This window comes from Nuphar pumila, chromosome 8, assembly GCF_984573655.1.
Source record: "Nuphar pumila chromosome 8, dmNupPumi1.hap1.1, whole genome shotgun sequence".
NCBI classification, from domain to species: Eukaryota; Viridiplantae; Streptophyta; class Magnoliopsida; order Nymphaeales; family Nymphaeaceae; genus Nuphar; species Nuphar pumila.
This window is the reverse complement of record NC_143256.1, coordinates 12,706,221-12,721,091: the sequence shown is the minus strand read 5'-3', so window position 1 is coordinate 12,721,091 and position 14,871 is coordinate 12,706,221. Positions and strand designations below refer to the sequence as shown.

Below are 14,871 nucleotides of genomic sequence, written 5' to 3'. Positions count from 1 at the left end.
ATAACATGATACATTCATTTGAAGCATGTTTTCATGATACAATTTCACATGAAAGTCATAATCAAATTGAAAGTAACTTCATGCAAGCATGGATACAACCACATCAAATATTGCAATACATTCAAATCATTTATATCAAAAGAATATCAAACATGTACCTGCAACAAACACACTCTAATATCCCGCTAACTACTACCATGACTAGCATAGAATCCGAACTCCAAAAATAAAAACATTTATATTTTCATACATTAAAATGATGCTCAGCATGATTTCCGAACCTCATTAAAGCAGTCCTAGATATCCACAACTAAGTGAGTATGTGAACATAAAAGTGTTGCATCCAAGAAATTAAATAACCTGAGATACACATGCATCGCTTACTCACCATGGGTATTTACCCAATTTGCATTGCTTTTGTCACTTACTTACCACGGGTCGTGGCGCACAAGCGGGATCCGTTGAGAAATCTGCAAGAGACACTGTGTTAAAATGAAGTTTATTACCCGATAACAAGGAGGGTGACACCCCCTATCGAAAATGAGCCCGGACAGAGAGACGCAACCCTCTGGTGAAAGCGAGACAGACAGGGGAGCTGCCCCTGTTGATAGTAAGGTCAAGGTAGGGATGTCTCTCCCCCCTTCTGTATTAATCATGAGGCAGAGGGTCTCGCCCCCTGCCGAGGCAAAATTTCCCGACAAGGGTATCTGCCCCTTGCCAGGCAAAAGACAAGGGGCAGGGGGCTTCGCCCCCTGTCAAAATTATCGAGGATAGGGGGGCGAAGCCACCCCCTGCCAGGGAAAACAAAAGGGTAGGGGGATTCTCCCCCTATCGATCATTCTCTGGCAACGGACAGGGGGCCTCTGGCGGCAAAGTCAAGAGGAGAGGGGGGTCGTGTCGGCATTCGAAAGGATAGGGGCAAAGCCCCCTATCATGCCGGAGAAAAAGAGGACAGGGGCAGAGCCCCCTATCCTGTCGAAAAGATCAAGGGTAAGGGGAGGGCCTGGCAGAGGCGATCGGGGCCTTTGCCAACCCCCATCAACTACCCAGGGGTGGGGAGGGCTCGACAAAGGCTGTCAGGCCTCTGTTGGCCCTCCGACAACCATAGGGGGAAGGGGGCGGCTACACCATAGGGGAAAGGGGGAGGGTTACCTGCGAACGGGGCTCACCAGACGAAGCTCATCAGAAAACTTAGAGGGGGAGCAACGAGAGAGAATGGGAGGGGAAAGAGAGAGGAGGTTGATGGGAATCGGGCGAGCGATGGGAGGTCGACAGACGCCGGTCGAGCGGGTGATCTGAGGTCGCCGGTCGGGTGGCCGGGCGGGCGGCGGGAGGTCGATGGGCGGCGGGTGGGCGACGGGAGGCAGACGGACGACGGACGAGTGACTGATGAAACATAAAGGGAAAAGGGGCTCACATTTGGGATTTACAAGAAATTTAGAGACGGATTCACGACGGCAAAATTCCATCGCAAACGTCGTCATTAATGTGCGACGGAGTAGCGACCAAAAGTTTCTGATATTGAGCCATCGCAAAGTTGCGACAGAGTTCGAGATGGAATTGTTTTGTCGCGAATCCATCGCTAATTCATGATGGATTCTTGACAAAAAAAAATTCGTCGCTAATTCTGTAAATAATTGAAATGTTAGTGACGGATAGTTTTCTCAAGCTAATCCATCGTAAATTTTCGACGAAAAAAATCCATCGTAAATTTTTTTCGCTAATTAGAGTTTTTCTTGTAGTGAAAATATATTTCTACATGCACACATTTTAAAAGTCTTTCTACAAATATCTTACAAATATATACTACAAAATACATAATATCTTACAAATCGATATACATATCGCAAAATATAATATAAATCGATACGGAAAATCAACATAATAGCAAACAAATCAATATTAAAAAAAAAACAATATCTCACAAATCGGTAGTATGTTACTAAAACCGCGATTTGAGATACAATGCATATACTGAGTGAATGGAGGATACTGGATGGGGTAGAGGCCCTTCCTCGCATTTGTAAACAAGCATTCTTGTCAACAGGTCCCAACGTCTTACAAATATCGATAAGTTTTCAACCATTGAAAGGACAAGATCTACCTGCAATAACAAAACAACGCTTTAATGACGCTCAAGACAACATACGTTCTTCAACGATAGCATGATGACATGGAAAGGTACTCATGACGCCTTAATGGCACTGGTTGGAATGCCTGTGCGTCATTGCTTTCTTTCATAATGCCTAACGACAAAGAAAAAGAAGAGAAGACTGTAAAAAGAGATGGCTGGCAAATTCGCCTATGACGCCCACCAATGATCGAACCAGTCGATCGCGAACACGGAAATGTTTTGTAACACAAGGCAGGGACGAGAAGGCGACGATGTGTTGTAAAACATATTAAAAAACAAGGCAGGAACCTCGACTCGAGACGATGATAAATTTTGCATTGTCAAAGAGAGCTCCTGTTACAGTAGTTGGCGCAAAAGTTTACTGCTTAGGGCAAAAAGAGAACGTTTGGACTTTGAAGAGTTAACATCATACTTTCTGGATGAAGGACTTTTTTTGTCATTTTCTTGAATCGTAGTTTCTCTTCTTTTGAATGGAAGATATTTTTGTAATTTTCTCGAACCGTCGTTTCATGGCGAGCATAGCAGGAAAGGTTATTTAAGTCTTTGCAACCGCACCAAATTTCGATGCTAAGTGATGCCGACACACACGGGGATACAAGTTCCACGAGCTCTTATACGTGGCACTCATTGGGACCCCCGAACACGAGATGTAGCTAATGGCGTCTTGGGGGGAGAACACACACCACCCTCTCACGAAAAGGAAATATATGAACAAAACTTGGTTGGGTTCATGCACACAGAGTTGAGGGAAATTGGGCCAAAGAGATAATACTATTATATTGAATTTATGTGCATTAAATGAACATACACTTAACGCTTCACAGGTTTTCAAAATAGATAGCACAACAGAACTTTTCCTTTCGAGTTTTAATGTCCGTGATCAGTGTTGTGAAGATCGAGTAGGAACTTGTGGGTTTTCAAACATTCGATTAATTGAATTGAACTGAATCTTAATCAAATATTTAGAAAATATGAAAAAGCACACAATTAGATTTAAAAAGAAACACAAGAAAAAACTGCTGAGAAAAAAAATTTGTTAATACCCTGTTCAACTGGGTCAGAGACCCATCGAAAAGACCTGGAAAGCATTGGCAAATTGGTGAGAATATGCGCTGCAAATAGGGACTTGTGAGATCCTTTGAGAGCTTCTCAGATCGCGTTTTCTAAGGGAGCTTGGGAAGAGATTCTAAAATTCTTGGAAAACAACCACAATATTGATTTATAAGGTTACTTTGGAGGTTTTGAAGAAATATTTCAAAAATCAATAGAAAGTTAGAAACCGCCTTAAGACAAAAAGATTTTTATCATTAATTTCCATGGCATCAATAATTTATTGGCCATTGAGTCTTGAGCAACAAATTTAATGACATATAGGCCTGCTATTGAATTTCAAATCATAAAAAAAAAATGTTAAAAAACAGGGCTCGGTGAAAACTTTTGAAATCCGTCTTAGTTGGTAGTTGGCACAGTTTTGAGTCAATACTGCTTCATACCCTTTACTGAATTCTGTTTTTGAACATTGGTACTTGTTTTCTGATTTTTTCTCGTAGAACAAAAAAGTTCATTGTGTTTTCTTTTCTCGTAGAGCAAAAGAAAAAAAAGGTTATGGCATAAATGGTTCTCGTCTTTCAATGTGTGTGTGTGTGTGTGTGAGAGAGAGAGAGAGAGAGAGCACGTCGCGTCGCATGATTTAATGCTTTGATAAGTTGCATAGAAAATGAGGCATTGAGGTAACATGTAGTTTGTCAGATTCAAACTGTGGCCAAAGTCATGCTTTGCTTTGAACAGTGGGCAACGATCTATCCTTTGGTATGAACGCTGCAGCGCCGCACTGCGTGGTCTTAAAGAGCAGGAACCTTCTCACATGGGCTGTGGGAGATCTCTCTCTCTCTGCTGTTGGTGTTAAAAAGGGAGTTCAAAACGGTGCTTGTGGCTTTGAGTAGCACCCAGTATTATACGAAGTAGCAGTTTCCAGTTTGCTGAATTAAAACCATAAAAATCTTCTTTCCTACCAAGGTTCTGAGATATCATGGTTGTGGACTGGATTAGCGAGACTTGTAGACTGGGAGAGGCGCACCCTACTCACAAACAATGCGATACTTAAGTCACTGATTAAAATGGTCAATATATCATGATATTTTCAAAGTATCAGCAACACATCACCCTTGATAACATTACAATTTAGGCACGGTGTTTATGTTTACATTGGCATTACGTAGGAAAAATAATGGTTATTTTGCTTTTTTTGCTTCGTCAGGGTCTTGACAGTAAACATTAAAAACAAAATTAAAATGTCATGACAGTTTAATGGCATGCTAACGTTGGCCACTATGATCAAGATAAGACATTTACTCGGGTCAATATCTATCCATTATTTATTTACTTATTTTAATTATCTCAATGGACCCAGACCTTTTATAATGTATAACATGTGCAACTATGGACAACAGTTACATTTAAATGCTTAGGTTTGACATGATCTTCCTTAGAGTTAGCCCTTGTTAAGTTGTGATCAGATTGGAAGAGCAGATGAAGCACTCAGCTTAACTAGTACTTCCAAGCAAATTGACGCGCTTACATGCAGTTCGGATCCAGAACAGCTAAATACATGGGACAGTAGGATAGGGAACATCCAATATTTTGTATGGATCCCACTCATTTGCATCCCTATAACTAAACACTAAATAGAATCCAAATGCAGTTTTAATCTGAAATTCTGAATATTATTATAACAAATCTGACTAAATGGATTTGGACAAAGTAAGACATTATCCCTTATCCCTACTCCTAGGCTTGGCCTAGACACGCACACAAATGCACACAGATTTCGCCTTTGCGTGTGATAGATTCGAGGCCAGATCACAAATCCAGGCTGGTTGGTTCCTATGAGCCGACATGCCATTGGAGAGAGAGAAAGAGAGACCAATATCTTTCTTCTTTTGCTTGACTGCAGATTCCAAAATCAACAAAGGTTCTCAACAAAAGAATCGATAACAAACTTGCATATTCGTGCCATCAAGACCGTTATTTTTGTGGATGACCACCACGAGAAAGAGAGAGAGTCCAATCATAACATCAACTCTTCAGTCTGTTGCTGCTGCCTTTTGAACCACCACTCGACTTCAAAGCATCCACAACAGCCGGCCGAGGTTGGAAGAATTGCAGAAAAACTTCCAAAAACCAAACTCCAAAAAAAAAAAAGGAAAAACACTGTAAAAGAGAGGAGCTTCCTCATTTTTATATAGCATACATAACAATTAGCATCGGCTTCCTTTCCGGCAATTGAGAGCTCCCGCAGAAAAGGTGATGGCACCCACAAGAGAGGAAGGTCTCGCGCTGAGACTGTAAGCCTTCGCATAGCTTGATGATGAGCCTGCGCCAGATGGTGTGAAGAATGCTCCATTCAACATCAAATCCCCCTGAGATCTCCAATTCCAATGGATCCATTTACTCTTTGGTGCATCTTCGTGTTTCGTTACCTGTCATTATCATTTCAAACTTAGTCCTATGTCATACATTAGAATTTTGCTGAGTAATTTGACCAACTGAAATTAAATTCATGGCGAGGGTGCGAGATATACTTCTAGGATGTTTAGTTCCCGCATGAATAATGAAAACAAGAAAAGAAAAAAAAAACCAATAAACACATCCAAAATGAACCTCACCTCTTTGTTATAGTCTGTATTGGGAGCAAGAAATCTGTTGCCTTGGCTATTGATAGTGGGGTCTGCACTCCCACCAATAGCATACATCTCCCAATGAGTGTAATCATTGTTTACAACATGAAAATAGCCATGTCTACACCTGAAGTAGTTTTGAAAGTCACCCTCTTGATATTAGGATTCCATATGGGGGAGAAAAGCTAAAATAAATAAATAAATAGCATGGAAATATTTCCTTCAACATACCTAGGCATCCTTTGAACCAGCCCTTCCCCAAAGTGATTAAAAGCAATAGTGACTTGCATATCTTTATCTTGAGTGTAGGAATCACTATGACCCAAGAGCATGACTTTGTCATGATGGGTCATGTAGTTATTGGAGATGGTAATGGCAGTTGATCCATGGATGGCATCAATGAGCCCATCATAGCAATTGGATAGAGAACAATGATCCACCCAGATGTGGCTGCCTCCAAAAATAGAGATACCATCCCCATCTGATCTAGTCCTGTATCCATAGTGTTGAGGGGAGTCCCTAACGTTGGTATTTCCTCCTGGTTTGCAGTCATGAATGTGCAATCCATGTATGATGATGTTGGTCACAAACTGGATGGTGATGCAAGGCCCATTGGCAATGTGAACGTTTGCGCCGCGGGCGTCGATGGTCTTGTATGAGTTCATTATGAGCTCTTGCTTGAGTTTTATGACCATGTCACGAGCAAAGATGATCCATAGAGGCTCATTTTGGATGACACCATAGCGAAGAGTGCCGGGCTTTGGATTGACGGCATCATCACCGGCATCGGTAACAACATAGATCCTGCCATTTCTTCCACCAATGGCGTTCTTGCCGAACCCATACGCACAATCCGCCAGCCTTTGGCGTTTGGACACCCAGTTTCGATCACACCTCCAACAATCATCAATCGGGTTGCCAGTATTGCAAGAGAGGAACCCCAACTCCCTCCTTGACCCATTGATGCCCCTAGAAAAAATATCATGAACAAAGCACAGAGTCAAGTTATCTCATTGCACTAATTGCATTCTCAAAGTAGTATAAAAAAAAAACCTTTTTTTTTTCCTTCTTTCTTTCTTCTTTGGATAAGAGAGCAGAAAACTCACCTACGTCATTGGCGTGAAACCCTAGAAGACATTAGTAGGGATGAAACACAGTGTCTTTGTAATGAAAGGCCCAAAGGCTTACCTCTCTAATTCTTTGACGATTTCATGTGGGTCATGCAGTGGAGCTGAGAAGCAAATGCAGGTAACGCAAAGGAGAGAGAGAAGGATGAAGGGAATGGAGAAGGGGTTCTCCATTGAGAGAGAGAGAGAGAGAGAGAGAGGTGTGTTATAGTGAAGTGAGCATGGAGGGGATTTAAAGAGGAAAGGAAGTGGAGCAAAGTTGTGTGACTAAACTAAACTAATGGCCCACTTGGGTCGTGATTTCTGGTTATAGGAGATGGGGCACTCCATGTGGAATTCTTCAATGCCGTAAATACTGGGGGATGAAATTCCCGTTAAACGTGTTTAAATATTTAACTGTACCATGTAACGAAATTTTGGGAAGCAAATGATCCTCGATTCTCTCATTTCCTTTTGAGGACTGTGACGAACTAACATGCCCGCCGCACTTATTTCATTTGGCCTAATTTTTTTAATCCTTTAATTCAGGGAGTCGAGTAGCTCTTACATGTTTCTTATTTTTTAATTAATTATTTTCAGCAATATGGAAAACATGAAGAAAGGCAAGATGAATCAAATGTATGATTAGGGGTGGCAATCGTGTCGGGTTGGCGGGTCAACATACCTCAACCCGAACCCGACCCGTTTATTAAACGGGTCGGCTGTGGCAAACACGAACCCGACCCGTTTAATAAACAGGTAACCCGACACAACCCGCCAACCCATTTAATAAATGGGTTGGGTCGGGTAAATGGGTTCTCAGGTTCGCGGGTCAGGTTGACGGGGACGGGTCGGGTTGGCGGGTTGACCCACCCGCCTAACCCGTTTATTAAACGGGTCAGCCGGGTTGGCGGATTGGCATACCCCCAACCCGAACCCGACCTGTTTAATAAACGGGTTACGCGGGTCGACCCGTTTATTAAACGGGTTGGCTTAAGCCCAACCCGAACCCGCCTAAGAGGCGGGTTGGCGGGTCGTGTGAGAAATTGCCACCCCTATGTATGATACACTTCACAGTTTGTTATGCAAAGATGCTTGGGGGGGGGGGGCGTTTGGATGACAGGAGGCAAAAACCTGGTTTTGAGATAATCTCATGCGTGCAGTATAAAGATATTTATAGGCTTTTGGTTTATAACAGGAAATTTTCAAGAAAGTTTTGACATATATAAAAGTATAAATAATTCATAACAAGAGTAGAAGTGCAAATAAAAATAAATAATATAGAAATACCATGAACATAGAACTATAAATAAAATGTAAACAATATAAAAGATTGCCACAAGACTGTTTTATTGCAATAAAAAACGTGATATTTTCAAAATGGCTGACACACTGTCTTTGGAAATATGGTGATAAAATCAGGATCAGTGATATTTGTGGGATAGCTTCCAAGAAACAAAATCAAGACTAGGGTTTTTAAGAAATCAGAGCAGCACATATTCAACTTTTTTTCGTGTTATTGGACAAGGAACAAAAATAATTGTGCAAAAAGCAGTTTTTTCTTAACCTTAAGTATTGGACCTAAAATTCAAGCTCCTTCGTTCATTCTGACACTTGTGCAAAAAGCGGGTACATTTTAGGAATTAGCAAAAAGATCAGGGGACGACGTGAAAAAAAGCTTTTGCTTCACGCTTGCATGAGAAAGTTTGCTTGGCCGTCCATCATCGCGCGTGATGGCCAACACCCTGAAATGGCCCAAAAAATGTGCAAAAACGCCGTTTTGCACATTTTTGGGGCTTTATTAGTGGTTCTAGAGCAAAAAGCACATTTTGCTCGTCCCGCGAGACGAAATTCATGTTTTTGCATGTTTTATAACAAACATTGGACATGACGAATGGCATTTCGCGCATCCACCGCGTCCATATATGAGTGTAATTTTCGCTCCACCCCCTGTATTACAGTGAGGACGGGGACAAGGAACATGTGTATGAAAAAAAAAAAGTCGGGGGAAGGGCCCCCCCAACTCTCTCTCTCACCCATGTGCAGACCGGCTTATTTCCAATGCCATGGGATATGACTTAGTAGCTAATGTTTCAAAGGGAAGCCACCAACGACCAGCGAGGCCACCAGCGACCAGATGGTTTTCTTCTTTTTCTTTTTCTTTTTCTTTTTCTTGTTATTCTTCTTCTTGATTAGGTTAGATCTACTAAATAATTAAGATTTTTCTTTGATTTTCATTGATTAGGGCCTTGAACAAATATCTATAAATAGGGCTTTTGTTATTTAATTTTATTAAGGATTTTCTTTGATTTGATTAGGGCTTTGAATCAAATATCTTTAATTAGGGTTTTAGATCTTTAATTTATGGTTTATTTTTCTTGTAGTTTAGGATTTTTTGGTTTATTTATTATTTATTTTCTTGCATTTTAGGGTTTTATGATTTATTTATAAAAAATATGAATATAATTTATTTATTTTTTGGTTTTTGGTTTTTAAATAAATATATTGTATTTTTGATTTTTTGTTTGTATATAAAATGAATATGAAGATGCATTTTAAGGTTTTTGGTTTGTATATAAAAAAAATATGAATTCTTATTTTTCTCTCAAATTAACCAAAATTTAAACATTTTTTTTGTAAATGAATTATGTTTGAGATCTATATTTGGAGCTAAAATCCATAAATTTTTAATAAACTTTCATAATTAGATCTAATAAGACACCGATTACAGTTTTTATATATAAAAAATATCAAATCTTATTTTTTAAATTACCAAATTTTAAACATTTTTTTAGTTTTTAGATCCAATCCGATATCTATATCCAAAGTTAAAATCCATAATATGTATGTTAAAACACTCTTATGGTTGGGCTGATTGGGTCATACAATTCAAAACAAAGTAATTTGACCCATTATCCATGACTGTCCAAGTTGTAAACAACAAACATTTGGAACATAGACGGTCCAAACAAACGTTGGACTTGGTACAATTGTTACGGAACAAACAGAACCAATATTATGTTCCATCTTTTTTTGTTCATTCATCCAATCCTGGACAAGTCATCAAACATAGCCTAAAGGTTCCAATTCCATTGTGGTTTTGACCGCCGCCAAAGATCCTAGCAGAAACTGGAACCTTTAGCAACGGTCGAGGTTCTTTTTTGAATAAATTGACACTATTTTCAGCATTTCTTGTGGGAACAGCATTGAGTGTCCATCAGTTGCGCGATGGATGCTCAACGGCATTCCACTCTGGTTGCACTCCTCGTGATTGCACTCCTATATATATATATATATATATATATATATATATATATATATAGAGAGAGAGAGAGAGAGAGAGAGAGAGAGAGAGAGAGAATAATGGGTAGGTGCTAAATGATATGTGCTAAATGAGTTTTCAGTGTTTTTTTATTTTATTTTTAAATTTTGACCATAAATATGTGTGAAATATCAGCAAGATGCAAATGAATGAGAAGGTTTTACCATTAACCTTGAGATTTTAGCATGAAAACCTTTAGACCAGCTTGCACTGAGCTAGATTAAGGCTACAGTGACTTGAAAGTGAACTACAAGAAAAATGTTATTTAGCGACAGAAATTTGCGATGGAAATAATATATCCCAAAGTTGCGATGAATTAGCTAGAGAAAACTATTCTTCCATAAAATTGGAATTAGTTGCGGAATTAGCGACGAAAAAATTTTGTCGCAAATGTCGTCGCAAATTTGCTACAAAAAAAATTTGTCTCACACTCTGTCGCAACTTCGCGACACCGTTTTTTCGTTGCTACTCCATCGCAAATTTGCGATGATGTTTGTGATGGAATTTTGTTGTCTATAATCCGTCGTTAAATTTCCTGTAAAACCCTAATGCGAGCCCCCTTTATTTTCCCTTTTTGTTTCATTCATCGCACACCCTCGCCCTTTCTCTCACCCCGTTGCTCACCTTTCCTTCTCCCCCTTCCAACGACCGCCTCCCTCTCCGATAGCTTCGCCGACACCACCTCATTGGTCATCCAACCTTTCTCTCACCCCCTCTTGCTTGTCTCCTCTCCTCTCCTTCCCTCTTGCTCATCTGTCGACGCCGATGCCAGTGACCTCCTTCCCCAGGCGCGTCTCCTCCCTTCTCTTCTTCTTTCTCCTTATCTCTCTCTCTCTCTCTCATTCTGCCCTCTGTCACCCAGCGAGCCGGCAGAAGGGGTCGGGACCCCCCTTTTCGCCTGTTTTGGAGATTTCAGCAGGGGGATTTGGCCCCTACTTCATTTTTCAGAATTCGGCAGGGGCCAATAGCCCCTGCCCTAATTTTCTTTTGAAGTCGGTAGGGGCCATTGACCCTTGCCCCAATTCTTTTCAAGGATGACAGGGGCCATTGGCCCCTGCCTCCTCCTTTTTAAGAGCCAGGGGCCTCTTGCCCCTATGCCCCCCCCCCTGCTTCCTCTTTTCGTGGTGGAGGGGCCAGGCCCCTCCCTTTTTCCTCTGATAGCAAGGGAAGGGTCTGCTCCCTTTTCAGGCAGACAAGCAGACAGGGGAGGGGGACGACACCCCCCTGCCCCTTCTTCTCTTCCTTTTCTTTTCACAAGAAGGTAGGGGTTGTGCCCCTACTCCCTTTTTCTGTCAGGTTGTTGGGGCATGGAGGGGAGGAGGCGATTTTGCAAATATCAGCCATTTTTTTAAAATCTCCTCTGACCCACACCAGTGACCTTGTCCTCCTCTTGTTCTAGTAGCCTCGCTCCACAACCGACCTGCGATCGGATCCCCTTCGTCGATGAGTCTGCAGGTCTACCGCCTCTCTCTCTCTGTCAGGCGATAGCGGAGCCCCTGTCGCCTCTTAATGGGTTGCTACCTCTTTCGTATATAAATGTGCTTTGCAGGTGCATAGTTGAGCTAATTGCGCGATGCTTAGTGTTAAGCATCACATGCGGCTAAAAATGTAATGCAAAAAGAAATAAAAAAATGCAAAGGCAATAGCATGCAAATCGGGTAAATACTCATAGTGAGTAAGTGATGCAAGCGCATCACAAGTTATTTAATTTCTTGGATGCAACACTTTTTTGTTCACACACTCACTTAGTTGTGGATATCTAGAACTGCTTTGATAGAGTTCGGAGATCATGCTGAGCATGATTTTAATGTATGAAAATAGAAGTGCTCTTATTTTTTGAGTTCAAATTTCATGTTAGTCATGGTAGTAGTTAGCAAGATATTAGAGTGTGTTTGTTGCAGGTACGTGTTTGTCATTGTTTTGATATGAATAATTTGAATGTATTACAATGTTTGATGTGACTGTATCCATGCTTGCATGAAGTTATTTTCAATTTAATTATGCCTTCTATGTGAAATTGTATCATAAAAGCATGCTTCAAATGAATGTATCATGTTATGAATGGGTTTGCACATAAAAATGAATAATAAGTTATCAATGTTTCAAACATGCTTCAAATGAATGGTTTTGCACATGAAAATATTAAGTTATTAATGCATGCATCATAGTTCTTGTGTGTGTGTGTATATATATATATATATATATATATATATATATATATATATATATATATATATATATATATATATATATATATATATATATATATATATATATATATATATCAAATCATTACATCCACAATGAATGCATGATAAATTAGATATTTTCTTTATCATACCATTCTTATGATTCTCTTTTAACTGATTAGGATAATATTCGTAACATCATAGGACAAAATGACTACAAACCGTGAATAAATGTACCGTAAGATAGTTGACAATGAGGTATCGCTTGAATATATAGATGGTGTTGACAGTTTCATTGAATATGCAATGGCAAGTGTCAGTACAGTGGATCCCATATGTCAGATCTGGTGCCCCTGCACGATATGTAAGAACAATCGATTTGTATAACCTCATGGCGTTAGACATCACCTATACAGAAAGGGTTTTGCGAGTGATTATCAGAACTGGATGCCTCATAGTGAAGAATTTTGGAATAATTTTGATGCATGGGTGGATATGGTGCACGATAATCCATATATGGATTTGATATTTGATGTTGCAGGACTAGAACTGAGTTCTACTATGGGTCCTAGTGATGTACCAATTGGGGTAAATGAAGAAGCAACAAACGATGCATATTGAAGCACTATGAGAGTTTTTTTACAACATTAGAACACATATAAGCATGATTTCATCACTATGAAAGTTTTTGACTGCCTTATAACACATATATGCATGATTGAATCACTATGAAAGTTTTTTGACAACCTTTGAACACATATATGCATGATTAAATCACTATGAGAGTTTTTTTATAACATTAGAACACATATAAGCATGATTTCATTACTATGAAAGTTTTTGACAACCTTAGAACACAAATATGCATGCTTGAATCACTATGAGAGTTTTTTGATAAACTTAGAACACATATACGCTTGATTGAAGCACTATGAGAGTTTTTTGACAACATTAGAGCACATATAAGCATGATTTCATCACTATGAAAGTTTTTGACTGCCTTATAACATATATATGCATGATTGAATCACTATGAAAGTTTTTTGACAACATTAGAACACATATAAGCATGATTTTATCACTATGCAAGTTTTTTTACTGCCTTATAACACATATATGCATGATTGAATCACTATGAAAGTTTTTTGACAACCTTAGAACACATATATATGCATGATTGAATCACTATGAAAGTTTTTTGACAACCTTAGAACATATAAATAAGCATGATTTCATCACTATGAAATTGTTTGATTACCTTAGAACACATATATGCATGCTTGAATCACTATAAAAGTTTTTTGACAACCTTAAAACACATATATGCATAATTGAATCACAATGAGAGTTTTTTGACCACATTAGAATACATATAAGCATGATTGTGATACAAAAGACATTTATTTGACAGCCTTATAATATATATATATATATATATATATATATATATATATATATATATATATATATGCATGCTTGAATCACTATAATATTTTTTTGACAACCTTAGAACACATATCTGCATGATTGAATCACTATAAAAAATTTTTTGTCAGTCTTAAAATACATATTGAATTCTGTTAATGTCTTTCACTTTATTGCTAGCTAGTCTATGTGTAATTCATTCATGTTACTTTGATTGCCTTAAATTAGGTGCATTACATATAATTTATTTCATTATATTTTGTTTATCAATACTAACCTTTCTTTTATCTTGTAGGATGCTGGAGATAATCAGCATAGAGGAGCTGATGGAGACATGGATGAAGGGGCAGATCGAGACAATGAATAAGATGATGCTCAGAATCTTGGCGATGATTAGATTCATGTGTTGAATTTATTTCACCTTCTTGTTGTTTCAAAAGAAACTCTTTGTAAATGTTCACTTGTAAATAATTAGAACTTGACGAGGATTATATCTTGTATCTTGTGTTAAATTTGTTTCAGCTGCTTTATATATGTATTTTTTATGTGTACTTTGTTTTTTATACACAGGATATATAGATTGTATAACGCTAAATTTTTTCTCGATATTTATATTTCAATTTTTTTTTGATGAATTAGCAACGGATATTATTCGTCGCTAATTAGTATCGACCTTCAATTTAGCGATGGATTAGGGATGGATATTTATCCATCGAAAAACTGAATCGTCGATGTTTTGCGATGGATTGTAATCCATCATAATTCTGTCGCTACAATAGCAACGAAATTAGCTACGGATGTGTATCTGTCGCAAAACCAAATCTTTGTGGATTAATAACGGCCTTACGATGAATCATGGCATTCACTAATTCATCGTAAATTAGCGACGGAAGTAGCGACAAATATTTTCTATCGCTAATTAGCGACTAAGAAATTATGATGAAAGTTATCTATCACTAAACTGTTCAGTGATGGATTTACGATGAATTAGCCATGAATTACCATTACAAGAAAAATG

The 14,871-nt window shown here is 38.9% G+C and overlaps 1 protein-coding gene across 1 annotated transcript in view; it reads right to left on the bottom strand.

The window, feature by feature from the left end:
• Positions 1-5,391: 5,391 nt before the first annotated feature.
• The window catches only part of LOC149829630 (putative pectate lyase 5), a 35,069-nt gene continuing 25,589 nt past the window's right edge, over positions 5,392-14,871 (bottom strand). Inside the window, exons 6-10 of the mRNA XM_090015214.1 lie at positions 8,026-8,051; positions 7,000-7,045; positions 6,043-6,780; positions 5,800-5,938; positions 5,392-5,613 (exon numbers count right to left, since the gene is read on the bottom strand). Of these exons, the coding sequence (XP_089871340.1) occupies positions 5,392-5,613; positions 5,800-5,938; positions 6,043-6,780; positions 7,000-7,045; positions 8,026-8,051 (1,171 nt within the window). The remainder of the gene's footprint in view (positions 5,614-5,799; positions 5,939-6,042; positions 6,781-6,999; positions 7,046-8,025; positions 8,052-14,871) is intronic.